The sequence below is a fragment of the Malaclemys terrapin genome, chromosome 4, assembly GCF_027887155.1.
Source record: "Malaclemys terrapin pileata isolate rMalTer1 chromosome 4, rMalTer1.hap1, whole genome shotgun sequence".
In the NCBI taxonomy this organism is placed as follows: domain Eukaryota; kingdom Metazoa; phylum Chordata; order Testudines; family Emydidae; genus Malaclemys; species Malaclemys terrapin.
Genome location: NC_071508.1, coordinates 4,713,632 through 4,741,417, shown reverse-complemented (window position 1 = coordinate 4,741,417; position 27,786 = coordinate 4,713,632). Strand labels below are relative to the sequence as shown.

At 59.9% G+C, this 27,786-nt stretch overlaps 1 protein-coding gene across 3 annotated transcripts in view; it reads right to left on the bottom strand.

The window, feature by feature from the left end:
* Positions 1 to 8,149: 8,149 nt before the first annotated feature.
* Positions 8,150 to 27,786, bottom strand: part of SRCAP (Snf2 related CREBBP activator protein) — a 29,497-nt gene continuing 9,860 nt past the window's right edge. The window contains exons 8-34 of one of the 3 annotated variants that reach the window (XM_054027500.1): positions 27,429 to 27,679; positions 27,009 to 27,099; positions 26,777 to 26,866; positions 26,254 to 26,409; positions 25,906 to 26,171; positions 25,654 to 25,831; positions 25,203 to 25,339; positions 23,303 to 23,472; positions 23,012 to 23,204; positions 22,391 to 22,527; positions 21,721 to 21,907; positions 21,239 to 21,408; positions 20,547 to 20,872; positions 19,963 to 20,244; positions 19,718 to 19,882; positions 18,621 to 18,845; positions 18,101 to 18,403; positions 17,772 to 18,019; positions 17,192 to 17,535; positions 16,688 to 16,890; positions 16,322 to 16,491; positions 15,901 to 16,097; positions 15,644 to 15,758; positions 14,835 to 14,963; positions 14,567 to 14,749; positions 14,072 to 14,155; positions 8,150 to 13,396 (exon numbers count right to left, since the gene is read on the bottom strand). In XM_054027500.1, the coding sequence (XP_053883475.1) occupies positions 10,064 to 13,396; positions 14,072 to 14,155; positions 14,567 to 14,749; positions 14,835 to 14,963; positions 15,644 to 15,758; positions 15,901 to 16,097; positions 16,322 to 16,491; positions 16,688 to 16,890; positions 17,192 to 17,535; positions 17,772 to 18,019; positions 18,101 to 18,403; positions 18,621 to 18,845; positions 19,718 to 19,882; positions 19,963 to 20,244; positions 20,547 to 20,872; positions 21,239 to 21,408; positions 21,721 to 21,907; positions 22,391 to 22,527; positions 23,012 to 23,204; positions 23,303 to 23,472; positions 25,203 to 25,339; positions 25,654 to 25,831; positions 25,906 to 26,171; positions 26,254 to 26,409; positions 26,777 to 26,866; positions 27,009 to 27,099; positions 27,429 to 27,679 (8,333 nt within the window). In that variant the 3' untranslated portion in view covers positions 8,150 to 10,063. The remainder of the gene's footprint in view (positions 13,397 to 14,071; positions 14,156 to 14,566; positions 14,750 to 14,834; positions 14,964 to 15,643; positions 15,759 to 15,900; positions 16,098 to 16,321; positions 16,492 to 16,687; positions 16,891 to 17,191; positions 17,536 to 17,771; positions 18,020 to 18,100; positions 18,404 to 18,620; positions 18,846 to 19,717; positions 19,883 to 19,962; positions 20,245 to 20,546; positions 20,873 to 21,238; positions 21,409 to 21,720; positions 21,908 to 22,390; positions 22,528 to 23,011; positions 23,205 to 23,302; positions 23,473 to 25,202; positions 25,340 to 25,653; positions 25,832 to 25,905; positions 26,172 to 26,253; positions 26,410 to 26,776; positions 26,867 to 27,008; positions 27,100 to 27,428; positions 27,680 to 27,786) is intronic. The other 2 variants (XM_054027501.1, XM_054027502.1) reach the window with 2 other exon arrangements.

Sequence of the window (27,786 nt, the reverse complement as noted above, 5' to 3'; positions counted from 1 at the left end):
CAATCCACGGGCACTGGCAGGGAGCAAATGAGGGGCGGGCCCGGGGAATGGAGCGGCAGCCCGGTTGACCAATCGAGCTCCGCGGCTGGGCCTCGGTGGGTGAGCAGTGGGGCGCGCGGCCAAACAGATGGGGAGGGAGGAGTTTGAAGATGAGTGACGGCTCGGGTAGCCAATCAGAAATGGGGATGCAGCACCGCACTGTGATTGACGAATCACTCAGCCAATCAGACGGGGAGGAGAGAACGGTTTTCCCCAATAGCAACCAGTCAGGAGCCAAGCGAGGGGAGCGGGCCAGCCAATAGGGGAAGAGAAGGAGCTCTTCAATGGATGGCTTCCTGGGTTAACATGGGGTCCGCCAGGTGACCTCTGACCCCAGAGGCAGAGTTAGGGGCCCTCATGCCAAGGGGAGGGTCACCGCTGCAGCCTGGTCACATGACCTGACCCTGCCCTGGGCTGTCACATGGCAAACGCTGACCCCAGCTGACCCCGCGGTGCCCCCAGTTCACGTGAGGGCCCAGCCCCCGGTGACCCGTGTGACACGGGCCCTCGGGCGGCTGGGTCGGGGCTGGGGGCGCCGCGGTGGGGGGCTGCCCTGGGCGCGTCCTGCTCCCGGCCAGGCCCAAGTTCCCCGAGGCCAGAGGGGCCCATCAGGCCCCCGCGTCCGAAGCCCCCTAGAGCACAGGGTGGAGAAATTCACCCCTGGGACGAACACACACAACATATGTTCGGGGGTAGGGCGAGCAGGTGTCCGGTTTGTGACTGGAACACCCGGTGGAAAAGGGACCCTGGCCGGCCCACAACATTTTGGCACCTGAGGCGGGGAGCTCAAATGACGCCCCCATGCCCTCTCGCTTGGGCCAAAACTTTGAAAGGTCTCAGTTCTGCCTTCTTCCTGTTCTGCTCCTCTCATGGTACCGCTCTGCTACCCACCCCAATAAAGGAGAACTAACAACTTAAAATGCCTTGTTCCAAAATTTTAAGTAACACTTCACTTTCAAACGCCTGAACAGCAAATGTAACTTTTCTTGTCTGTATAGTAAACACTGGCATTTTTATCTGTTTGAATAATCAAAGTGGTGCTTTCCGTGCCTTCTTGGTTGCAAAGATATGAACTGCTTCCTGCAGAAGGTTCACAGTCTGGGCCAGCTCATGCTCTATTGAGATGGTTGCAAGGCCGACCAGCCTCTCCTGTGTCATTGTGGAGCATAGATGTGTTTTTATTAACTTCAGCTCGGAGAAGCTGCGTTCTCCACTGGCAACTGTTACAGGAAGTGTTAGAAGTATGCACAGAGCAACAAAAGCTTTTGGAAAGAGGGTGGTCATCTTATTTGTGCACATATATTCCACAACAGCCTTTGGAGTTGATCCTGCTGAAATGTATCTTGAAAGGGCTTTCAGTTCATCACCTAAATCACTCACATCAATATTGCGCATATCATCATGTGTCAACACTGTCTCTAGTGCCCTGCATTGCTGGTGTAGGTCTTCTTCAGGTATAGGGAGGAGTTTTGGAATATCATACAACATCCCAAATATACTGCTGTGTTCCTTGAGCTGCATGAAACGTTATTCAACTGATTGTATTGCACAATCTAGCACCTGGTTAAAGAATTCAACTTTGAATTCTTGTTTGGGGTCTCTTACGGGCTTATCCCATGCCTCGTAATCCAAATGTCTTCTTCTTCGGTGACTCTTGTATTCTTGAATGGGTGGGAAAATAGCTTCAGTGTGAAGTTCCTCTGCCAACTTCTGTGCACTCTTCAGAACGTTTTGAAATCCCTCATCTGACCGGTAAGACTGTATGTATGACTTTGCTTTGTCCAGTTGTTCCATTGCTCCAGATAGATCAAGGTCAACACCTTGGAGTCTCTTGCGTACAACATTTATTTCAAACAGTATATCATGCCACAACACTAAGCCACACAGAAATGTGAAGTTATGTATGTTTCTGGTGATGCCATTTCCCTCTGCCACTGTTCTCCCAAGAACAGTTCCTGTCACAGCATTATCCTCCATAATGGCAACTATGGCATCATCTATCTTCCCAATTTGGTGTTTGATAGGCTTTATCGCTTCCACTCGACTTTCCCATCATGTGGCACTCAGTGGTTTCCGTGTCAGAGAGGATGTTCCCAGATGTTCCTTCAAAATTTGCCATCGATGAGTTGATGCAACGAAAAATACATAGATGCTTTGAATTACATTAAAAAATTCAAGAGCCTCACTAGAAGCTGATGCTGCATCACTGATCACCAAGTTCAATGAATGAGAACTGCATGGGACAAAAAAAGCTCAAGGGTTTAACTCTCGGATCCGTGTCTGCGCTCCTCTGTTCTTTCCTTTCATGTTGGCACCATTATCGTAGCCCTGACCTCTCATATCAGCTATCGCAATTCCCGTATCTGCCAGCTTTTTAAGAAGCACATTTGTCATACCAGCTCCTGGAGTATCATCAATGTCAATAAATTCCAAAAAATGCTCTCTGACAGCCACCATTGCAGGGACATTTTCACTAGGTTCTGTTGTTGTTACAAAACACACCATTAAAGTCATTTGTTCTGTATAGCTGATGTCAGGTGTGCAGTCCAGAATAACAGAGTAATATCTTGCTGACTTCAGATCTGCCACAATCTCCTGTTTGACTTTTGTTGCCACTAATTGTATGATCTCATTTTGAATTGTTTTTCCAAGGTCGTGGGGTGTGTCCATTTCTTGGGTGGTGACTCTTCTTAGATGCTCCTGGAGCACAGCATCAAACTCAGCCATCAGCTCCACAATTTTAAGGAAGTTTCCATTGTTTGGCACATACAGCTGATCTGAAGTGCCACGCAGTGCTAGGTTTTGGGTAGCAAGCATTCTCACAATGGCAATGAGCCTTTTCAGAACATTTTGCCAGTAAAGAGACTGATGCAATCTTCTCTTGAAGCTGATCATCTATGGTGGCCTTTAACCTTAGTCTCATCTCAAGCTCTTTCCACCTATGGAATGCTCTCTGGTGATTTGCTGCCTTCTCATGGCATGCCAGATTTCTAGCCAGATTTTTCCAGTCCTTTGTTCCTGTAGAACCCAATGTGGCTGGAACATTAAACTGGAAGAGTTTGCAACAAAAACAGTATGCAGCATTCTGGGTTTTTGAGTACATAAGCCATGGCCTCTCCACTTTGTCACCATTGGGGATTTCACGCCAGTAATATGTTGGATGGAAACTTCTATTTTCATTGTCTTTGGGGAACATGACGTTTTTCACCTGCTGTGGCCCATGCAGTACAAGGAAGTCCCTCAGGCTACTGCTCAAGTGGGTCCACAGTCCTGGATCATCTAGATTTAAGGAACTAAACTCATCAGCAGCTGTGTCTTGCGCCTCCACCACACTCTTCTCTGATCTACACTTTTCTTCAGGAATATTACAGGTTTCATACATTGGAGATGGAGATATGGATGCTGCAGTAGTTGCCAGGTCACCTGCACTCTGACTAACTGGAAGATCAGGCATCTCCTCACCACTCACATCCTCACTGGGGCCGGAAGGCTCACCGTGAACATTTGTGTCTATGGATCTCAGGAGAGCTCCTTCCTGCTTAGATAGAAAAGCTTCCTTTGCTTTCTTTCTTTTTCTGAATGCTGCCCCAGGGGGGCGTTTTCTTCTTTCACTCATGACTGCTGTTCTGTGCCAGCTAGAGTGGCTCTCGACACTCAATTGAAGGGGACAAATAAGCAGGCTGGTAGCAGGGTCTGAGTGAGGGAAGATATCAGCGTCTTAAGGGCCTAACTGGCTCCTACTACCTCAATTGACTGCCTGTTCTCCTCAAGTGGGTTCAGGGAAGCAGCAGGAAACAGGAAGCTCCCTCACAAGGTGGTGTTAATCAGTCCAGGCTCCTGGGGGTGCTAGAGAGGTACATAAGAGGCTCCTCCTCCTCTCTCTAGGGTGACCAGATTTTATCGGGACTGTCCTGATATTTAGGCATTTGTCCCATGTCGCAGATAGGTAAGGGGGCTGGCTTTCAGCACCCCCACTACTAAAAATGTTCCAGTGCTACTGGGTGCCAAGACAGGCAGGCAGTCTGCCTTAGCCCCCCCACCCCGCTGTGCCACTGACCGGGAGCCGCCTGAGGTAAGCCAGTGCCCCAGCCCTGAGCCTCCCCCCCAAACCCAAACCCCCCTCCTGCACCCCAAACCCATTATCCCCATCCCAGAGCCAGCACCCCCAGCCCAGAGCTCTCACCCCCTCCCACCCCCCAACTCCCTGCCCCAGCCCGGAGCCTCGTCCCACACCCTGAACCCCATCATTTCTGGCCCCACTCCAGAGCCTGCACCCCCAGATGGAGCCCTCACCCACTCCCGCACCCCAACCCCCTGCCCCAGCCCAGTAAAAGTGAGTGAGGGTGGGGGAGAGCGAGGGAGGTGGAATGTAGTCAGCAGGGGCAGGGCCTCAGAGAAGGGGCAGGGCAGGGGTGGGGCTTCAGAGAAGGGGCGGGGCTAGGGTGTTTGGTTTTGTGCGACTAGAAAGTTGGCAACCCTAGGGGGAGGGGTCTCATGCCAGGCTATGGGGGTGGCACCATGCCAACACTGTGGGCACAGGAATGAGTAAAGACCAGATGACTGCAATTTTCCTGGTTTGGGCAGTCCCAGGATGCATCATCCCCAGCACTGGGCCCCAAGTGCTTCCTGATTCAGCCCCTCCTGGAGAGGGAATGGGGGCTCGTGATGCATTTGCTCGGCTTTGGGGCTGCTGGACAGACACATGCTGAGAGGCAGAGGGACACACACACACACACACACAGACTCACCTGTCCTGCTGCTAGTGCTGCCTGGGGGGCAGGGGCAGGGCTGCCAGGCATGGAGAGAGCAAAACTCCCAAGCTAACCGAAGGAGGCAGCCATAGCTGATCAGACGGCTCCCCTGCCCCAGAAACTAGCTCCTAGCCCATGGCAAACAGCCCTCCTGTCACATGCCCCAGAGGCATCAGGATTTCAACAGAAACGCAGCATCAACAAGGGGGAAACTGAGCCACAAAGAGGGGAAGAGACATGCATTACGAGACAGAGGAAAGGCTAGGAACCCAGACGTCCTGACTCACAGGCCGTCCTCTGGTCTAACCCACAAGCCCCACAGATCCCTGTGGCTAGAACCCAGGAGGGCGGATTCCCCATTGCTTGAACCAGCCTGAGTGTCCACCGTATCCTGGGGACCTGGCAGGGACTCGGCCAGAGGGGCAAGGTGGGTGGGGGCGTTTGACGAGGCAGCCGGCCAGCTTTGAGTCAGAGTCAATGAGCTCATGCTGAGAGGCTGGGCCCAGCCCTAAAGAGGCACTGCCAGACCTGGACCGGGAACTCACTGGTGTGCGGACAAACTGGCAGAGGGAGACGGGTGCAGCTGGGATCCCAGGCCAGGACCTTGCCACCAGGTGAGACAATTCTCCCATGGGGGGTGGGCTCCTTCTCCTGAGGGGTTTGGGCTGCAGGAGGGGGCTCCGAGCTGGGGTGTGTGGCCGAGGGGTTCGGAGTGTGGGAGGAGGCTCTGGGCTGGGGCACAGGGGTTGAGGTGTGGGAGGGGGTTTGGGCTCTGGGCTTGGGGGTGCAGGCTCTGTCGGGGGGGCCAGAAATGAGGGAGGGGGTTCTGGGCTGTGGTAGGGGATGGGGGTGCAAGGTCTTGGGTGGGGCTGGGGATGAGGAGTTTAGGGTGCAGGAGGAGGTTTGGGGTGTGGCCTCTGGGTGGCTCTGGCAGCTGCAGTTCGAGGGGGCTCTGGGAGGCATTGACCTCAGGTGGTCACTTAGCAGACCCACCAGCGCTGCCCTGGCATTTCCCGGGAATGGAGAAAGTACATGCGGCTCCCAGGAAGCAGCGGTATGTCCCTCCGGCTCCTAGGTGGAGGAGCGACCGGGGAGCACCACCCGCTGGTACCCCCCTGAGTGCCGGCTCCGCAGCTCCCATTGGTGACAGCCACAGCGCCCCGGATTCACACCCACCATGGCTTCCCAGCTAATGGGACCTATAGAGCCGGCACTCGGGGTGGGGGCAACGCACGGAGCCCCCCGGCCGCTCCTCCGCCTCGGAGCCGGACATGCTGTCCGCTTCCTGCGAACCGCGAGGAGCTGGGCAGGGAGCCTGCCTTAGCCCCGCTGCGGCCAGCTGGCCTTTTAACGGTTTGGTCAAATGTACTGACCAGAGCTGCCAGGGGCCCTTTTCGAAAACCAGACACCTGGCAACCCTAGTCACAGCTAAACAGGAGGAGCAGATAGTTTAGCACAAGCCATTGACACCTGTGCTAAGGGACCATTCAAGATGAAATGGCCCGTGAGTTGGAGGGTGTTTCAAATGGAGAGAGAGAAATTAGACCTGGGGAGGGGAATTGATTGTGAACCAGAGACTGGGGGGGACTGGCTGGCTCCTGGAGCTGCTGGGGACCCTGGCACCCTGATTTCCCTGCCCAAGGGAAGAGCTGGAAGCACACCGGGACTGCAGCAGCCGAAGCGGGCAGGGCAGGGCCATGTGATTGTTCATGTCTCTGTCCTGTAGGTGCCCCCCATGGCTTGGATCCCAGTCCCACCCTGGGGGAGCCCTCGGTGCCCCATGGCAGAGGAGATGGCACTCGGCGTGCAGAACGGCTGCGCTGGGAAACCCAGAGGGGATGAGGCAGAGACTGTGGTGATGAAGCAGGCGGGAACCTGATGTCCTCAGACACCCGCCCAGACCCTGTGCCATCCTGGTGCTGGAGGTTCCTGGGGTCTGGAATATAGCAAGGGAATAGGGCTGGGTCTTGGTGGCAGAGGTTCCTGAGAGCTGGGGTATGGTGGGGGGATAGGGCTGTTTCTTGCTGCCAGGGGCTCCCGGAGTTGGGTATGGTGGGGCTGTGTCTTGGTGCGAGAAGTTCCTGGGGGCTGGGATATAATGAGGGGCCCCCCAGGGATCAGTTCTTGGCCCTACGCTATGTAACATTTTTATGAGTAGCCTGGCACCAAACAAACTCCTCCCTGATAAAGTTTGCAGATGACACAGATTGGGGGAAGCAGTAAATATAGACGAGGAGACGTCGCGGAGTCAGAGCAATCTGGATTGCCTGGTAAATGGGTTGCAAGCAAATCCTGTGTGTTCGAATACGGCTAAGTCTCCATGTGTAGATCTAGAAACACAGAACGCAGGCTCTGCGGAGACCGTGAGCCAGGCAGAGCGTGCAGGGGCTGGGTGTGGAGCAGGCAGGGCAGCGTGTGGGGTGGGCTGGGAGTGGGGCACAGGGTGAACAGGGGGCAGGGTGGGGCACAGGGCAGAGTGGAATGCAGGGTGGGCAGGAGGGCATATGGATTGCACAGACACACCAGGTTCTACACTATATGGGACTAGGGAGAGGGGTGTATGTATATCTCACACACACACACACACACACACACACACACACCACTCTAAAGGGCAGAGGGAGGGTAGCGTGGAGTCAGAGGATCTGTGCTCTGTCCCGTCCCGGCCATTAATGTGCCTGACGCCCAGGGCTCCTGCTGTACCACCAGGGCAGGCCCCATACCCATCCCAAGGAGGTCTTTGAGCCCCAGCACCCCGTCTCTCAGTAGCGAAGCCAACAGAGAGCAGCTTCCCAAGGGAGCGATGCAGCCAGCAGAGTATTCGCATGACGCTGCATAACCTTTTCAAACAAGGCAGCAGCCCTTAGTCACCTAGACACCAGCATGAGCAAGGCCTTAGGGCGGCATGGACAAGCCAGGCTTCCAAGCGCCCCCACTGGAAGGAGCCATGGCCCCACACTGCCCTTCTCTTCTGAGAGCCATCCTGGCTCCCTGGCACACACCTTGTTCCTTTGTCATTTCCCCCCATGGGATCATGGCTCTTCCTCTCCCAGCACAGGGTTTGTCCTTCAAGGGGTTTAGATTCCAGCCAGTTCTGGGCTCAACTCAAACCCTAGCCCTGATCTCTCCCGGCCCAGGGAGGAGAACTCTCCCCCCAAGGGGTGGCCAGACCAAGTGGGAAGAGGCCCTGAGTCAGCCAGCTGGGTCATAAAAAGAGCATTAAAAAATCCCCCTCTCCCCCCCCCCCCCCCCCCCAGCAAAGCAGCTGCTGTCATGCACCCAGCAGTGCCATCGAAGGCACAGGGAAGTGTCAGCTACCTGGCTAGGGCATGTTACCAGTACGGTGATGGATGTGTCATGCCCCCAGCTGTGCCACGCAAGGGCACAGGAAGGCGCGACTGATATTGGAACCACACGTATGATCTCTGGGGAGCAGGGTAGTTCACGTTTAAAGCCTGAAAACCTCCAAAAGCCACTACAGTGAGCCAGGCCAGTCTGAAGCACACAATATTCACAGCCCCTTGTAGCAATACAGGGGATGAGTATCTGTGGGAGGTTCTCACACCTTCCTCTTAAGTGGCTAGTACTGGGCACTGCCAGATGGGATACTGGGCTAGATGGCCATTGGCTCCGAGCCAGTCTGGCCGCCCCTATGTCCCTTCTCAAGGACATGCTCTAGCTTGGCCATCAGATACAGGGTTCGACCCGGGAACCGTGGCCTGGGCTGCTCCAGATGGGGCTGTTTTACAGAGTCAAAGCCCAGGAGTCCCACAGAGCATCTACTCTGACCTCCTGTAGAGCACAGGCCATTAAATCCAACCCACTTCCCCATGTTGAGCCCAACAGCTTTAGTTAGCCCAAAGCATTTCAGTCCTCTGCTGAACCCCCGAGAACCGGGGGGTGGAGGGGTGGGGAAGACAAGTAAAGTGCCCAAGCCCCTTGAAATGGCAGGAAATGCCCACAATCCCATGCCAGGCTGTGGTGGAAGGTGAAAAGCACCGTGGCAGGTCAGATGAGACAGTCATAGCCACGAGGGAAGGCTGAGATAGTGGATGGGAGACGGGAGGGTGCAGGAGGCACAAACACACTGCAGAGGCCGGGGCTGTGCTGGCGGTTTTTCTTTTTTTTTTTAAACACTTTATTCATAGCATTATTCTGAAGAAAGATTACATCGGACCTCTGTACACGTTCTGAACATGCTTCAGTAGGAAAGACAGCTCCATGGGAACACTTCCCCCCCAGTCCCTACACCCCCTGCTCCCCAACCACACGCTCCCCCCCAACCCCAGAGAACCGCTGCCGCCCCCAGTCCTGCCACGGAGGGGGGAATGGTGTGCTCCCCTATACAAAATAACCTTTGCATAGATTATGTTCAAAAGAACCTATTTTACAACAAGGGCTGTACATAAAGAGAAAGGTGGGGGGGCTTGTGTGTTGGGGGGGTCCAACCAATCAGAGCCCCAAGAGTCCTTGGAGCTGAGAGTCTGAAATGTACATAATTAAAAAGAGGACAATTTCTCCTGTGTGTATCTGTGTGTTGGGGGGCCGCTGCACCCCGTGTTCCAGTCTGTCCCCAGCGGCCAGATTTGGCTGCCCCAGCCTGACAACCTGGCTCCTGCATGGAAGAGCAGGAAGGAAATCGAGAAAAACCCCAGGCGGGAGTGGGAGGCCGCGAATTTGGTCGCGTCAGTTAAAAACCAACCCAAGCTAGTTAAAAAGAAAGGGCGAGTTTTTAGAATTCGGGGAGGGGGGGAGCTCCCTCCACTGGGGGGAGGAGAGGGGGGGGAGGGATTTGAACCAGCCCTGGATTGGGCAAGAGGATAGAAATAAAAAAGGGGGTGAAACGCCTGGCCCAATCCAGCCAGGGCCTTGGGCTAATCCCATGCCCAGAACCAGGTGGAGCTGCGCACACCACCCACCTTGGTTGTTGCCCTGCCTGCTCCGTGATGCCAAGGAGGGGAGCCCTGTTCCCTCACAGGATACTTCTTCCCCAGGGCGGAGCAGCAGGGTCACCCCAGGCTGCCGAGGCTTGCAGCTGGGTTAGCTTGTGCCCAGAGCCAAGCGTGTGTCGGGGCCAGGGGAACCGGACAGCTATGCCACCAGCCCCTCCCGCGTTCAAGTAGTGGTTTAACAGTCCAGACGGGGATGGCAGAGATGTGGGACGCCCAGAGTGGCTGTACTGCTGCCCGAGAAGGGCAGGGAGGGGGGTCGGTGGGTAGGTGAGCTCCGATCTATCCCAATGGGAAGAGACTCTGGCATCTCCCAGGCTGTGGTCACGTTTTGGGCTTGCGGCCTCTGATACTTAGTGAGGAGGTAACCATGGCGGCAGGAGCAGCAGTGGCCGAGGGGGTGGGGGCTCCAGCCACCCCCCCCGGCGTGGTGCCGGTGGCCGAGCGGGTGTTGCCGGCTGGGGTGGCGGCGGCGCTTCGCAGGATGCGGTCGGCCGAACTGCCCCGTGGGCACTGCCGCCTCCTGCTGCCGGTGGTTCGGCCTGCGTGGCGGCGGCGGCGCTTGGGCCGCCGCTCGCCCTCCTCACCGCTCAACTCTGCTGAGGACTCTGACTCGCCACCCCCGTCGTCCTCCGATGAGCCGGCAGCCCCGGGGGACTTGCCGCCCTCTGACAAGCATCCGCGCTTGCGCCTTTGATGCTCCTGCTCCAGCGGTGGCACCAAGCTGCCAGGGCGCTGGCGGGTGGAGCGGGCCGGGGTCTGCTCGGAGGTGCTGCTCTCCCCTGACGAGGTGCCGTCTGGCTCTGGCTTAGGGGCAGCGCTCTGGGATGGGAGCAGGGCCGAGCACTCGCTGCCCGACTCCAGCTTCTCTTCCTGCCGGAGACGGGCCAGCCGGGTGAGGGGGCGGGCTTCCTCGCCATCCGACGAGCTCTCGCTGGGGGCCTGGCCAGGCTCTTCCTTCCTTCTCCACCTCCTCTTGCGGCCAGGTGGGGGCGGCTCCTTCTCAGCGGAGGTGTCACGGTCAGAGGTTGAGCCAGGGCGGGGGGCTGCTGTCTCCACGCGGGGGGAAGCTGGGTTCTTGGGGGGCCGGCCCCGCTTGCGCTTGGGGGGTGACTCAGTGCTGGGAGTGGCGGGGGCCCATTGTGCCTTGGGGGGCCGGCCCCGCCGGCGCTTCTCCAGGGGGGAGTCATTCTCACTGCTCTCTGTCTTGCTCCTGGGCGAGGCTGGCTCAGGGGCCTTGGGTTCCAGCTTCTGGGCACGTGGCTTCAGGGTGCCGGGCGGTGGCCGTGCCTCCCCCTTGCATGGCTGCTTCAGGGTCTTGGGTGAGGATGGCTCAGGAGTCTTGAGCTCTGGCTTCCTGACACGGGGTACATGGGTGCCGGGTGGTGGCTGTGCTTCCCCCTGGCTTGGCTGCTCTGGAGACTTGTTCTTGGGGGGGCGGCCCCGTTTACGCTTGAGGGGCGGCGGGGGCAGGCTGGGGGGCAGCTCCAGCCCAGATCCCTCATCTCCCCTCTCCTTGGCGGCCCGGCTCTCCAGCTCAATCCTGCGGCGGGCAGGTAGGTCACGGAGCAGCGGCAGCTCCTTGCTGGAGGGGGACAACTCCAGCTCGGAGATGCTGTGGGCCGAACTGCTGCTGGGGCTCACCACAGTGCTGCCGGTGGTGTCCAGCTTGTGGATGCGGTTGCGCCGGCGTCGGATCAGTTCTTTTTCCTCCACCACGGTGACCAGGCGGCCTGGCAGCTTGCGCAAGACCTTGGCAGCCGGGCCGTCCTGGCCCTGGTGGTTCTGCCGGATCTCCACGTCAGCGCTGGTCCGCCGGCGCGGTGTTTTGGCCGGCGATGGGCTGTCTGAGGAGGAGGTCGTCCCTGGCTGCATTTCCGCCAGCCCCAGGGAGGCGGTGTTGGCTGCACTCACTCCGTCTGGGTGCTTGGGCTTGTCTTCCTGGTCCCCCAGCCCCCTCTTGGACACCTCCTTCAGGCTGCTGCTGCACCCAGTGGCTATCTCCAGTGGCTCTGTGGCACCCTGTGCCAGCTCTCGGGGCTGGGGCTCGGCCAGGCTGTTGGAGAGAGGGGAAGGCCGCTCTAGCCCGTTGTGCTCCTTGCTGGGGGGCAGCGTTTTCAGTCGAGGCAGGGAGTTGGCAGCCTCCAAGGACTGGTTCAGGGAGCCCGAGAGAGGCCAGGCTGGCTGGGGCTCCACCTCTCCTGGCCCTTTACCCTCTGTGGTGGAGAAAGGCTCAGCAGTGGGTGGTTCGACCCCCGTCCTAGCAGCGCAGTGGGTAGGCGTCTCTGGGGGGAGCTCTGCTGCGGGCCTATCGGGTGCCAGGCTCTCTGGCTCCTCCAGGGCAAGCCTGACTGGCTCTCCCCTCTTCACGGCCACACTGTCCAGCTCCACTGGGCGTTGGGCCAGCTCTCCGGCTACCTCAGCTTTGCCCAAAGATCCCTTGGCTTTTTCTGGTGACTCCTCCCCAGAGGTTGGCATCTCCGGGCTTGGCACCGGCTTTTGGGGGGCTGGGATCTCCAGGCTGCAGGGGGCTGGTAGGGGAACTTTCTCTGAGGCAGAAGATGGCTCCATGCTCCTCATCTTCGCTCCTGTCGCGAGCTCCATGGATCCCAGCACCTTTTCCCAAGTGGGTGGGGGTTCCACCCTCAGCATGTGCTCAGCAGGTGGCTTCTTTGAGGCTAGCTCCCCTGTGGGTGCTGTGCTCTCATGCCCTAGCAGGGCCGGCGCCCCCAAGACCATCCCCATCTCTGTAGCTGGGAGCGTTGGCTGGGGGGTCTCCTCTCTGGCAGGTGCTACCTCAGGTCTTGGCTGGAGGAGCTTCGCACCTGCTGGTGCCTCAGGTCTTAGGTCCTGGTCCCCAGCAGGAGCTGCCTCTGGTCTGAGTGGGGCCAGCCGGGGCACCCTGTCCCCAGGGGCTGGAGCGTCTGTTCTTGGGGGGGCGCTCCGCAGCACCCGCTCCATGGCAGCCAGAGGTTCTGCTCGCTGTGGGGCACCTCGTAGCACCCTGTCCCCGGGGACTGGGGTGTCTGCTCTCTGAGGGATGGCTCGGAGCACCCGCTCTATGGTGGCTGGGGGCTCGGCTCTCTGGGGGGTGCCTCGCAGCACTTTGTCCCCGGTGGCAGGGGGTTCAGGTCTCTGTGGAGAGGTCCGGAACACCCTCTCCCCGATGATGGGGACCTCTGTTCTGTGAGGGATGGGCCGCAGCACCCTCTCGCCAGCCCCGGGGACCTTGGTTCCAGACTCCTCCCTCTTGGCTGCAGCCTTGCGGGTCAAAGCTGGCGTCTCCTCCCACACCAGGTCCCTGCGGATGGCTGCGCCACGCGTGTGCTGGGCCACCAGGGACAGGTGGTCTTCTGCCTCCTCAGCCTCCAGCCTGGCATGGTGGCCCCGCAGGTGGCGCAGGCTGGGGAGCCGGGTGTGGGGCAACTTGGCATCCACTCCATCTGCCTCGCGCAGGGAGAGGCGAGTGCCCCGCAGTCGCTCACTCATGCGTGTGCCAGTGCGCTCTGGGCCCGCACGGCTGGGCACCTTGGCCTTCTTGCTCTTTTTGATGTAGCCTTCCTCGCTGAGCCGACCCTCGTCCTCGTCGTCAGGCAGCTTGAACACCACCTCATCCTTGGCTTGGTCTATGTCCTTCCGGGCGGCCTCCACCTGCTCCTGTAAAGGAGAGAGACAGCGGTCATCTGCCAGGCAACCACAGAGCATCTGGTCTGGGCCAGGGGGAAGGATTCTTGGCCAGATGGGCCCATTGGCCTGATCAGGGCAGGATATTGGGCTAGATGGGCCCATGGGTTTGAGTTAGGGTAGAAGGGAGGAGGCAGGGTACAGGGCTTGAGGGTCCTGTGGGTCTCATCCAGGACGGGATATGAGAGGGGTGATTGTACCTCGATGGTCCCATGAGCGTGATCTGGGGCAGAATACAGGGGGATAGATAATCCTGTGGGTGTGATCTGGCATGGCAGGGGGGATGGGATACCGGGCTAGAAGAGCCCCTGGATGTGATCTGGGGTGGCACGGGGGACAGGATACTGGGCTAGATGGATTTACACAATGCCTCAGTGCCCCATGGTCACCCCCATCTCCCACGCAGCTGGTGCCCCAGTGTCATCTCCATGAAAGGTCATAAGCCCAGGGGAATGGGGCTCATAACAGCCTGGGAGATGGTTGCTGTGCGGCCACACCACCGAAGCTGCGTTGCATGGGGGAGCCACGCGCTTGAGGTTTGGAGGTGCTGCCGAAGCCAAGGCTGTGGACAAAGCTACTCTGGCCAGCCAGGATGAGATCCCCCACCCGGCCCCAAGCGATGAAGGGGCTAAAGGGGGTTGCATTCACCTCTGCCTGCTTCAGCTCCTCTCGGCTGATGTCCTCCAGAGAGGCCTCCAGGAAGTTCATGGCATAGCGTTCAATGGGGGTGAGCTGCAAAGGCAGGAGATGATGAACAGGAGTTACCAGAGAGATTGGGGAAGTCAGGACTCCTAGGTTCTATCCCCAGCTCTGGGAGGGGAGTGGGGTCTGCTGGACTAGAGCAGCAGGGGGCTGGGGGTCAGGTCTCTTGGGTCCTATTTCACATAAAAGAGCCCTGAAATGGTGGGCACATATGGTTGGCTAAACCCAGAGAGCATGGTCTGCTGGAAGAGCTTGTGAGATTCTGAACCCACCCAACGAGAGCAGGGCTCATTCCCTCCAGTAGGTGGCAGCAAGGACACAGCCACCCGCTGCTCCCCCAGCTGAGATACACTAGGGTTCGCTCTGCTGCAGGGTAGGAGCAAGGGGAGTGACAGGATGCAGGGTGGATCTCTTTCTAGCCAATCTGCCCCCGCCCTGCACCTGCTCCATGAGCGAGGCGATCTCCTGCTCAGCTTTCGACATCTCCTCCTCCTCCTCCTTGCTGGGCCGCTCATCCGCGTCCAGGGGGATGTTCTCGTTGAACTCGGCCAGCTCTGCCACCTGCTCAGCCTTGGCCTGCGTGGCCGCCCGGATGTCCTCAGGGTCCTCGGCCTTGCACAGCGCCTGCCGGCCAGACACACTTGTCTCAGTGGGTGGGGAGGTGGAGCTGAGGGAAACCCAGCCCTCCCCGTGGCTGGGTGGGGCTTACCTGCTCCAGGATCTGGGTCTGCTTGTTGGCCATGGGATCCTCCTCATCCTCCTGCGCCATGGTGAGTACCTCCCCTTCCTTCTTGGCTGGCTCATCCAAGGGCATTTCGAAGAGCTCCCGGATGGTTTGCTGAGGGGCAGACACACACAGGTTAGGCAGAGATACCCTCAGGTTATACTGAGCTGTGACCTGCTAGAGTGAGGGGCTTTGTAAGAGCAAGAGCAATGTACTCAGCCAGATTTCTGGGATTGGAGTATTTTTTTCACACAACGCACAGTCAATCTGTGGAACTCCTTGCCAGAGGATGTTGTGAAGGCCAAGACTGTAATAGGGTTCAAAAAAGAACTAAATAAGTTCATGGAGGATAGGTCCATCAATGGCTATTAGCCAAGATGGGCAGGAATGGTCTCCCTAGCCTCTGTTTGCCAGAAGCTGGGAATGGGTGATGGGATGGATCACTTGATTCCCTGTTCTGTTCATTCCCTCTGGGGCACCTGGCATTAGCCGCTGTCAGAAGACAGGATACTGGGCTAGATGGACCTTTGGTCTGACCCAGTATGGCCATTCTTATGTTCTGTTCTGGGCAGGGAGTGGTGTCTGTTGGGTTAGAGCAGGGGGTGCTAGGAGTCAGGACTCCTGGGTTCTCTCCCCAGCTCTGGGAGGGGAGCTGGGTCTGGCAGGTTGGGGGTGCTGGGAATCTCTAATCCTGGGACCCAGCAGGGAGTTTCAAGCTTCCAGCCCATGACGTAGCTGATCAGCGAGGGCTGCAATGCAGCAGGGAGTGCGACGGCTGCAGTAGGACCAGGTACCTGTTTGAAGTAAGCTGTGGTGAAGTTCCCGCCCTCAATGGCCATGTCTCCCAGCATCCTCTTCTGATTGGCCTTCTTCAGGATGTTCTCCTCCACTGTCCGCTCGCTGATCAGCCTGCAGGGGGAGGCAGAGAGGCAACTTACCCTCTGGGGCAGGGTCAGCCACACAGAGTGGGAGGGGAGGGGACAAGCACTGCACAGGCTCCCTCTGCTGGACAGGAGGAGTCAGAGCAGGTGACACTGGACACGTGGCTGACCTGTAGATGTGGACATCGCGGGTCTGGCCGATGCGGTGGCAGCGGTCCTGGGCCTGGGCGTCCATGGTGGGGTTCCAGTCGCTGTCGTAGAACACCACAGTGTCAGCGCCCGTCAGGTTCACCCCCACGCCTCCGCTGCGTGTCGACAGGATGAAGCAGAAGATGCGCCTGTCAGCGTTGAAACGCTCCATCAGCGCCTGCCGAGGGGGTGGGGGGGAAGCCACAGTGAGGGGTAGCAGACAGGATATGGGGCTGGTGGGGTCTAGAGGTTCCAGAAGTGGGGCTGGGAGTCAGGACTCCTGGGTTCTGTCCCCAGCTCTGGGAGGATGAATAGCAGGAGAGGCCTGGGGGCTCTGAGGAGTCCCTAGCCTGGCTGCTAAGGGAACCCCCAGGACACATGGGCGCAAGCAGCCGGCGATACCTGTCTCTGCTCCACGCGGGTGCTGCCGTCCAGGCGCAGGTAGATATGCCCATGGTAGTTCAGGAACTGCTCCAGCACGTCCAGCATGCGGGTCATCTGGGTGAAGATGAGGACCCGGTGTGCCCCAGCCTTCAGCTGTCGCAGCAACAGGTCCAGGGTCTGGAGCTTCCCTGCAGGAAGGAACGGGGATGGTGACCAGGCCAGCCAGGCAGGGGGGGGACCAAGGACAGCCTGGCCTCTCTGATTCTCCCTCAGCCCCTGCCTGAGCAGAGCGTCTCTGCCCAGCCTCCCTGCTTCCCGCCCCTCCCCTGGATCGGCCAGGGGCCTAGCTAGCCATGGCCCCCACTGCCCGGTCCACCCACATACCGCAGTCGTACTGGATGAGGCGCAGGTCGGGGAACTGGGTGCGCATGTTGCAGACGATGCGATGCAGGCCGCTGGCGCGGGGCGAGATCTCCCGCCGCAGCGTCTCCTTGAAGATGGCCTGGTGGAGCAGGAGTGACGGGGGCGGATGAGAGGTGTGAATGGTGATGGCAGGTGCCTCCACGGGAGGCATAGCAAAGATGAACCTGCAGATACAACAGGCATGGCTGAGGGTGTGAACAGCCATGGCACAGCAGCAGGCCAGGGGGACAGAGGATGCGCCTCCACCGTTGTCAGCTCCGGGAGGGGAGCGGGATCTGGTGGGTTACAGTGGGATGGAGAAGGGGCCTGGGAGTCAGGGCTGCTGGGTTCCAGCCCCAGGCCTGGAATGGGGCAGGATGGGCCTGGGTGCCAGGACTCCTGAGTTCGAACCCCAGCTCCCCAAGGCAGCTGCACAGATCCCCGTTCCTCACAGAGGGGCCCAGCCGCGCCGCCGGGCGGCGTTACCTCTCAATGATGTCTGCCAACTGCTCAACCCTCTGCTGGGGGATCAGGATGGCCTGGGCAATGGCTGAGGCCCGCTGCCAATACGCCTCTAGGTGCTGGGGGTCCCGATGCACCTGTGCCATGTAGCAGTGGCTGTAGCTGGCCCCCCTCCAGCCATCCAGCTCAGGTGCCACTTCCTGCCCCTCCTCCTCCTGCTCCCGAGGGGGGCCGGGGGGGAAGAGGGTGCAGAAGCGCAGCACCTCGGTGCCATAGATGGGGGCCAGGTTGCAGTGCTGCTCGTTGAGGCGGAAGAGCCGGTCCAGGCGCTCCTCCTTCTGCTTCTTCCGCTTCTCTTCAAGTGATTCCTGCCACCAGGACCGCACAGATGGACGGACGTCAGTGCTGGCGATGGGACGCCCCCTGAGATCCTCTCCCCTCCCTCCCGCCCAGCTGGTCCAGATCCTTCTCCTCCCCATCTCCTGGTCCAGTCCTATCCCTGCCCCACTGCACTGAGATCCTCCTCCCCATGGACTATCCCAGCCCCTCCCTGCCCCTCCCTTTCCCCCAAGCCCAGACCCAGGCTCCCTGCACATTCACTCACCAGATAGAAGGGTGACCGGGGCGGGGGAGGGGGCTGCCGTCTGTGCCGTGGAGCCCGTGGCGACGGGGGAGGCGGGGTGGGCGTGGTGGAGCGTAGCATTAGTGTCTCGGGTTCCTCCTTGGGCACTGGGCTGGGCGCGGCTGCGGGCCGGGGAGCCAGTGCGGGGCAGACAGTAGCAGCGATGGTGGTGGCAGGGGGGGTGGGAAGAGGGGCGGCCGTGGCGGGAGAAGGTGGAGCCGGTGCTGGAGCTGCAGAGGAAAGCCAAGTGGGGTTAGTGTGAGTCCTAGGGCACAACGCCCCATCTAGGAAGGCAAAGACGACCTGCTTACCCGACTGCTCCATGCTGGGCACTGGCGCCTGCACCACCCGGATCATGGGTCGCACCAGGGCCTGCAGTGGGGTGGGTGCCCGCACTGGAACCAGTGGCTGAGTGGGCAACCGCACGGGCGGCATGGGTGCCACGGGGAGCTGGGCTCGCTGTGCCATCAGGGCGGCCGGCAGGCTAGGCAGGGTGGTGGCTGTGGTTGGGCGTGGAGGCTGCTGTAGGGCTGGGGCAGGCACCAGGCCGTCCCGTGGGGCCTGCCGCACCACGATCTTCACCACACCAGAGCTGTTCACCATGGAGGAGGGCACTGGGGGTGAGGAAAGCAGGGTTAGAGCTTGGCAGACATCTTCCCCCACACACAAATCACTGGACCCCACGCCCTTCCCAGAGTCAGGGACAAAACCTAATTCCCAGCCCCTTCTGCCCTAACCCATTAGCTCCACCCCGCTCCCAGAACCGGGGCTAGAACCCAGGAGTCCGGCCTGCCGCTCACCCTGATCTGCCCCTAGGCCACTGACACTCACCTGGCGTGGCAGCTATGGGGACGCTGATGGCTGATGAAGTGGCGGCTGCCGTGGTGGCAGAGGCTGGGGCGGGCAGGATGGTGGTGGGCTGGGGGCCTGACATGGCCTGCACCCCGCCCTGCGCCTGCGCGCCCTGCTGGGTCATGGCCTGGATGAGAGCCACCTGGGCCGGCTGGCTGATGATGTGGTGCTGACCCCCGGCAGAGACCAGGTGAACTACATTCCCTGCAGGGGAGAAAGCATGAACAGCTGGCACAGGCGAGCTTCCCCACCAGAGCACGCCCACCCCCTCCGTCCCCTGTGCGCCCCCCTGCAGCGACCCGGCCGGACTGGCATTGGGGCCTTACAGCAGGGTCAGGCTTGGAGTTTTGCTCTCTCCCTCGGGTCAACAGGCGCCTCACGGGCAGAGACGGCTGGAGCTTAGAGGGATCCCACCCTGGGCGTCTGCCCTGCCATCCCCCAGCACTCCCTTATGGTGCCCCGCTGCTCCCTGCCCACCAACGGCCCTCGGTTCCCCACTCCCCACCCCACCGGCATCCCTCCATGCACCGCTGCCCATCCCACCCCACAGCGCCACTCTGCTCACCCCCAATCAGCACCCCACGGTTCCTCTTGACCCAGTGCCTGTCGGTTCCCTGCTCTTCCTCACTCTGCCCCATGGCTGTTCCCCAGCACCTCACTCCCCCAGATCCGTTCTTACCCACCCACCAGGGCCCTTGGCTCTTCCATCTCCTTCCCCAAGTGCTGCCGTCTCTCGTGCCCCCTCCCTCCACCCTGCCTCGTCCGGTCTAAGAACGAGTGTTCAGCAGAGCTCTGGCTGAGTGGAGGGGAAGAGGAGAGAAAGCCGGTGAGCCAGCCAAGCGGCCAGGGCACAGAGACAGTGAGAACAGCAATGGTGGAAGCCGGGGAGCGAGGGTTTGGGGCAGGGAGAGGGCTCTTAGCGGAAGGATCTCACTGTACAGGGACTGATGAGATGCAGCCACCTCTGGGATGGGGTGTGGGGGCTGTTTACGCAGAGATCCCTCACCAGGATGGAAGGAGGGGATGGGGGAGCAGAGGTGCCTGGGGGCCACATGGGAGGGGAGGGGTTTACCTACTTTGCAGCTGTCGGGGCTGGGCCATGGTGACCTGCCGCACCTGGGTGCCCGTCAGGGTCAGCTTGTTGCCTTGGATCTGGAAGGTGAGGGGCTTGCTGCCTGGGGCGCTCTGCAGGGGCCGGTTGGCCAGCGAGGCCAGTTGTGCGATGCTCACCACCTCGCCCGCTGCAGAGAGGAGACGGGGTCAGTTCCCAGGACACCCGCTGCCTTTCCCCCCCACTCCCTGCAGCGCCCCTTGTACTCACAGGGCAGCCGGGCCTGCATGTCCGGGGAGAGCAGCAGCCTCTGCTGCACAGTGCTGGTGGCTGGGAAGTTGTAGCCAGGCAGGGTGCTGGTGGTGGAATGGACTGTCACTGGCTTCATCATGCTCCCCACGGCGCCCGGGTTCAGGGGGTTGGGGGCTAGCCGCACGGCGGGGGCTGGCACCGGGCCGGGCTTGAGGGTGGAGGCAGCAGCAGCGGTGGCAGGGGCCGGCAGCACTGGGGCATTCGGGACCAGCTGGGCTGCAGGCATCAGTGTGGGCAGGACTGTGGGAGGAAAGAGGGGCTGGTTAGAGGGGAGGAGTCAGATAGCCTAGCCACGCCCCCATGGAAGGGAGAGGGGGATACCAGCCCAGCTCCTCCACCCTGGGAAAGGTGGGGCAGGGCCCAAGGAGGTGTTACCTGGCCCAGCCCTGCCCTGCCCCCCAAAAAGGAGAGGGGAGGGAAATCCTGGCCACACCCCCTCAGTAGGGCATTTCAGCCCTCAGGCAGAGGAAAGGGCCCCGCTCCAGGGGATCCCAGTGGGCACCCAGCCCCGCCCCACCCCTCCCACTGGGCAGGACCCTTACCCTGCGGGGCAGACACCGGGGCCTGGAGCACGGCACCAGCGGCGTTGTTCTGGCTCAGCGTAGGCACTAGCGTTGGGCCCTGCGGCCTGGCAGCGGGAGGCACCGGGGATGGCGGGAGGGGCAGGGGCAGCGAGATGGGTACGGCCATGGGGTGAGGGAGCAGGGGAGGCTGAACGGGCCCTGGGAGAACCGGGCCCATGGGGTGCATGGGGGCCAGGGCCTCTGGCAACACAGGAGCCATAGGTCTCTGCAAGGGGGTCACGGGGCGAGGGCTGTTCACCAGCACCACGGTCCGGTTCTCTGGCTTTGGCACCGGCTGCAGCATCCTGCAGGGAGGGGGGACAGACAAGGTTAAGTGGTGGTGGTGGGAAGAGGGGGGGGGGGGAGAAGGGAATTCGCCACTCCCTGCCGACATCCCCCCACCCCGCAAATCCAGGACTCCCCTCCAACCCCCTGCTCTGCGCTATGGCAGCCCCCTCCACACACACCCCCCAAACCCCCCCTGGCATCGGCTACGGAAGCCTCTTCCACTGCCCCCGAGATCCCCCCTGCCCAGGCTATGGCAGCCCTGTGCCCCCACTGAGATCCCTATTCCCCCAGCCCTGGTGGTCCCCTGCCCGCACTGAGATCCCCATCCTCCCAGCCCATGGCAATGGCAGCCCCCTTCCCTCCCCACTGGGGGGCTGCGGTACCTGTTCACTTTCATCTTGACAGGCTTGGGCCTGGGCGGGGGGTCCGGGGACTCGGCGATCTCCTCTATCAGCTTCCTTGTCACCTTCCACTTAGGCAGGAAGGTGTCGGCCTCGTAGCGGGACACGCGCCCCTCCAGGTTGATGAGGTCGAAAATGCCCATGTCCACATGCTGCAAGGGGCCAGGCCCAGTTAGGAGAGGACCAGCCCGCCCCATGGCTCCTGGTACTTCCCCCCGCAGCAACACTAACATGAGGGCAGGCGGGAAGGGGAAAGGGCCTGTGTCCCATTCCCATCTCCCCCTTGAGTGGGCCAGTCCCTGGCAGAGCCGGGACCCCTAGAGGAGAAAGGTCCCACCTCTTCCCTTCCCTTCCACCGGTCTTCCCTGAGCCAGCCAAGCCCCTGTCCTGGGGCTGGACGGGGCTGAAGTCCCCTAGAGCCCTGTGTCCCACCCCACCCCCCTTAAAGGGCTGGGGGCACCTGCCTTAAAGGGATCGCGGTTGAGGGCACACAGGACGAGGGAGGCGGTGCTGAAGCAGATGCCCTGGGTGATGAAGGGCGAGTGGATGGGCCGGGGGTCGAAGAGGTTGGGATGGTTGCACACCTTCCGCAGCTGCATCAGGATGTTGATGACGCTCATGAAATGCCCTGTGGCCAGAGTCTCCTTGGTGCTGAGAGGAAACCAAGAGCGGAGTCACTAGCACTCCTGGCTGCCACCACATGCTGCATTTCTGGGCTGGCGGGTGGGTAAGAACCACCCTGGGATCGACCACCTAGTGCTGAGATGCGGCCACTTCTGGGGTGCAGCGCAGCAGCTGGGTAACCACACCGTGACACTGCATAGGGACCCCTCAATCATTACTGAAATGCAGCTACCTCTGGGGTAGGGAGCAGTGACTGATTAACACTGCAGTGCAACAGAGCAGTTTGGGACAGGAAGTGAAGGTGGATTCTGTACCCAACTGACACTATGGGCACGAGTTAGAGAGGCAGAATGCAATCACCTGAGTTGGGATCTGGCTCCACTCCCTCCCAGAGCTGGGGACAGAACCCAGAAGTGCTGGCTCCCAGCCCCCACTGCTCTAACCCATTAGACACCCCACACCCCCAAGAGCCAGGGATAAACTCAAGCATCCTGTCCCCTCTGCACTCACGTGGCCTGGGCCATGAAGTCGTCGTAGAGATAGCGCTGGCGCTTGGACAGCCGGCACTTGATGACGTGCTCGTATTTCTTTGGCATTTGCTTCTCCACATCCACCTTCACCCTTCGCAGGAGGAAAGGCCGCAGCACCTGCCAGGGGTGGGGTAGAGCCATCAGTCCGAAAGCCAGCCCCGCCCCCAACAGTCCTGATCGCCTGCTGGAAACGCCCAGCCCAGCCCAACGGGGAAAGTCTGCCCTCACACCCTGGCCACCACTGGCAACCAGAACTCTGACCCCTCCCAGAGGCACCCCCTATGAGGATCCTGCTTGGGGCCCCGGCCCCACCGATGGGCTCGACTGTATTATTTAAACCAGGAGGCACAGAAAGTTGTCTGAGCAACCTACTGACTTCCTGACTGGTTCCCGATTCTGGCCCCCTGGCCTGGCCTCTGACCACTAGACCTGTCACCCCTGCTCCGAGCACGAGATCAAACCACCTACGTCCCGGTCCTGACCCAACCCCTCTACCAACCCCAGTCCCTGGCAGACCCCACCCCAGGCCTGATTCCTAGCAGCCCCTGCTCCCCACCCCTCAGCAGCTCCCTCTCCCCTTCCACTGCAGCCCCACCCTCACCTTGTGCAGCCGCTTGACCAGGCTCTCGTTGTACTCCTGGCTACCCTCGATCATGCCTGTCAGGGGATTGGAGAACCACTCCTTGAACTCGCGGTGCGACTGGAAGACGTGGGGCATCAGGAAGTGCATGAGGGACCAGAGCTCCATCAGGCTGTTCTGCAGGGGGGTGCCTGTCAGCAGCAGCCGCCTCTGACTGGAGGAGACATGGGGAAAGGAAGGGCAGAGCAGTGAGCGTGCTGGGCCACACTGGGCCAGGGCCCTCTCCCCGCTCAGGGGGAGTACCACACCCACCTGTTGAAGTTGAGCAGCGACTGCCAGCGCTGGGATTTGAAGTTCTTGATGTTCTGGGCCTCATCCAGGATCAGGTACTTCCAGTTCTTGCGCCGGAACGCCTGGTGGTCCTGCAGCACCAGCTTGTATGAGGTGATGCAGATGTGGAAGGCATTGGGTTTGGTCCAGCCCTAAGGAGGGGAGCTGGGTTACATTGGGAGGGGCCAGAGAAGATAGGCCACCCAGATCTCCTTCCCATCCCCAAACCAGGTGGTTCCACAGCCCAGGACCAGACTGTAGCTGGTGCCCCCAAAGGGGAAAGGCCCCGGGTCCATTCCCTGATGCCCCTGAGCCAGCCAGTATCCTGTGCGACCCTGCAGAAGCCTGCCTGCTCATAGAGCAGAAGTGTGCTAATGATACAGACCTGGGAGGCACTGTCAATACAGAAGATTGGAAATATTATACGGGAAGATCTGACCTTGAAGCCTACAGTGACAGAAAGGGGATGAAATTCAGCAGGACAAAAGTACAAGGTCCTGCATCTCGAGTCTAATAATAAGAATTTCTGTTACAAGCTCATCAGTTGGAAGCAAGAGAGGAGAGAGACGTGGCTGTGGGGGGGTCTATCACAGGATGACTATGAGCCACCAACGTGATGGAGCAGTGACAAAGGCAAATGTGATCCTAGGATACCTCAGGAGAGGCAATTCTGGTAGAGAGGGAGAAGTATTAATGCCATTGTCCAAGGTACTGAGAAGACCTCCCTGGGAATACTGTGCACAGTTCTGGGCCCCCTGGTTCCAGGGAGATGAATTCCAGCTGGAACAGGTGCAGAGAACAGCGAGGAGGATGACCAGGCAAGCGGAGGCCAACCCTACCAGAGGGGATTGGAAGAGCATGGCTTATTTAGTCTAGTCAAACAAAGACTGAGGGGGATCTGACTGGGCTCTATAAATACACCAGGGAGTAGGGGGTGCAAATACCAGGGAGGGCGAAGAGTTATTGAAGCTAAAGGACAAAGTTGGCACAAGAACAAACGGCTATAAATTGGCCATGAACAAATTCAGGCTGGAAATGAGAAGGCGGCTTCTAACTATCAGGAGGGTGAGGTTCTAGAACAGCCCCCAGTAGGAGTTTTGGGAGCAAAAATCTTCATTAGTTTTAAGAGAAAGCTGGAAAAATGTATGTGTGCGATTGTACGAGGGGGTTGTTTGTGCTGGCAGGGGGCAGATTTATTTCTTATGTTCCTAAAGCTCATGCTTCAGGGTTTCAACCAGGAGCAGGAAGGGAATTCCTCCACGTATTGCTTTTGTGAGGCTTTTATCATCTCCTTCCTCTGAAGCATCAGGGATGGCCACACTGGAAATGGGACATTGGGTGGGCGGGCGGGCCAGCCAGGGCACTTGGGTGCCACCGAGTAGTCTCTCTCTCTCTCTCCAGTGCTTGGCTGGCTGGTTCTTGCTCACAAGGTTGGGTCTCACTGATCACTGTATGTGGGGTTGGAAAGGAAATTTTCCCCAGGTCAGACTGGCAGGAACCCGGGGTTGCGGGAGATGACTTCCCCTTCCTCTGCAGCGTGTGGGTGCAGGTTGCTTGCTGGGGTCATCTGGGGATCTTGCACCTAATCATTTCCCTGCTGGTGCTGGTGCACCAGTCCCTCCTATTCTGCCTGTGGCACACAACAGTCTAGTCAATACATTGGCCACATTTCGCTGGCTGGATTAGTGTGCGGGTGCTGGTGGTGGCTTGTGCTCTATGTGGAAGTCAGACTAGATCTAGTGGTCCCTTCTGGCTTATACTCTATGACTCTCGTCCCCAATGCCAGGAAGAGCGGATAACCCTCAGCCATCGTGGGGAGACAGTTCTGTATCCCAGCTGGGGGGATGCACTTGGGGTGATGGAGGGGCCTCTGGTTCCTCACCTGCCGCTTGAGCTTGCGTTCCTTCTGCGCCCCATAGTAGGTGAGGATCTTGAAACTGGGGCACCAGCGCTTGATCTCCATCTCCCAGTTCAGCATCACGCTGGTGGGCACGATGATCAGGTGGGGACCCCAGCTACCTGTGGGACCAACACAGAGCAGGGCTGCTCTCAAGCTGCGGGCTCAGGGATCTTGGAGCGCCAAGGTGGACAAAGCCTGGGCAGTGGCATGGCAATCTCTGCCACGCACCCTCCTCACCAATGAACCTCCCCGAGCCCCGGGGGAAGGGAGCTCCATCTCCATGGTCTGTCAGCCCTGGGCCTCTCTCCACATGCCACCAATGAGGCAGGTGGCTATTGCAATCCAGGCATCTGGGCCCATCTAGCCCGTCCACACCTGGGGCAGGATTGTCCCTGTCTCTCTAATTCCCGGCAGCCCCGTCCCACCCCCTCACCCTTCTCGCAGGCCAGGTGAGCCAGCAGGGAGATGGTCTGGATGGTCTTGCCCAGCCCCATCTCGTCCGCCAGGATCCCGTTGAGCTTCTTTTCGTACATGGTGACCAGCCAGTCCAGGCCGATGTGCTGATACTCCCGCAGGGTCCCCCGCAGCAGGTAAGGGATGGGCGTCTTCACCTGCGCAAAGGGGGAGGTGGTTAGTCTGGCTGCCTTCCCTCCTCCAACCCCCTCCCCACTGCAGTCCCGCTTACCTGGGTGGTGGCCAGGGTGTAGCCCTTGGGCTGCAGGCTCTCGGCAGTGGCTGCGATGTCTGTGATCTCCTTCTTGGGCCCCAGGGCGGGGGCTGCGTCGTTACCCCCCTCTCCCCGATCCTCGTCCCTTTTCAACAGGTACTCCACGCCAAAGTCTTCCTCCCGGCTCGCCGCCGTCGCTTCCTCAGCGAGGGCATCCTCCTCCTCCTCCTCCTCCTCTTCCTGGCTCTCCTCCTCCTCCTCACTCTCCTCCTCTGCGGTGGAGTCTGGGGCAAGATCCAGCTAGCATCAGCCCTGCCTTAAGACACCCACCCACTCCTCAAACCACGCTCCCTCATCCCTCCATACCTGACTGGCTGCTGCTGTCCTCATCCTCTGACTCCTCCTCATACTCCGAGGTGCTGGGCTCCGAGGCATCCGAGGAGCTATCCGACTCATCCATCTCAAAGTCCGAGGCGTAGGCGCCGGCGTATCTCTGCAGCAGCTCCTCCATGGGCAGCTCCCCTGCCAGAGGAGCATGGGAACACGCAGAGGGTGGGACGGAGCAAGGGTCATATCATGTCCCACCCCCGCCCTGTGACTAGATGTCTCTCCAAATCTGTAACGCAGCCAGCACTGGAAGGACCTGGCTGCGGGTTGCAATGGAGAGGTTCCTCTGAGCACCAGCTACCAAATCCCAGCCTACGGGGCCAGGCAGAGACCTGTTTAAGTGCTCTCTGAACACTGATCACATGACTTGGGGGACAGTTTGCCAGGAGCCCTAGGGATGGTGGGACAGGGAAACTGACCCTGTGTCCCTGAGAGAGATCCAGGCCACGTCAAACATCAGTGCTACATAGCTGGAATCAGTCTCCTCCCACCCCCTCCATACCTTCCTGGGCCAAGTCATCCAGTTCCTTCCTGTGATCCATGTCCCCTTCCAGCTTCTCTTCAGCATCGATCGTCTCCTCTTCATCCTCAGCTGAGGAAAAAGGGGGCTGTGTTACCACGTGGATGGGAGAAGGCCCCGTTAATCTGTCACCCCCATCAGCCACCAGTGGCAGCCAGGTCCCTCCCATCCACCCAGAGCCTAGCTGCTTCAGCAAGTCCCTTGCCATGCTCACCTTCCTCCTCGTTGGCCGTGAACTCCTCATCCTCCTTGTCAGGCTTCCACGGCCTTTTGTTCCTCTGCATGACGGACTTTGCTTTCTCCTGCTGGATGCATGAAGGAGAGGGCTGGGAGGAGAGGCTGGGGCCAGGCCCTCCCACCCCAAAAGGAGAGCCCTGGACTGCCCCCCCCAAGCCCTCCTACCCTGGCCTAGCTGGGACACACAGATCATGCAGCTTAAGGTATCTGAGTGCAGCTGCCTCTCCAGGTCAGTGGCCTGCAAAGAGAGGTGCTTGCTCTGAGCAAAGTGCTGCCTCAGTCAGGGGTGTCCTGTCTACCGCCCCACAGACTCTCGCCGATCACCAATCCCCTTTGCCTCCCTGGCAGGTCTGACCCACCCCTCCGCCATCTTTACGATCTTGGATTGTTTCTCTACCTCCTCCTCACTCTGCCCCGCTGCCTCCTCCTCCTCGTTGTTGGAGCTGGCGATGGAGGGGGCAGTGCTGCAGGAATTCTCCAGGATCTGGGCGGGCAGGGACTGCAGCAGCTCCTCCAGGGGCAGCTCACTCTCCTGCTTCAGCAGCTCTATCTCACGCCGGTGCGTCTCTGAGTCGTTCCCTTCCTGCTGCTCCTCCACCTCAATAGTCTCCTCGTCATCTGACTCCTCATGGGGCTGGAAGTCCCCATCTGTGGGGGGAGGAAGCAGGGGGTGAACCATACACCTGGGGCACTGACAGGGCAAGTGGGGAAACCCTGGGACTAAGGAGCCCTGGGAGTGAAACCTGGTGTCTTTC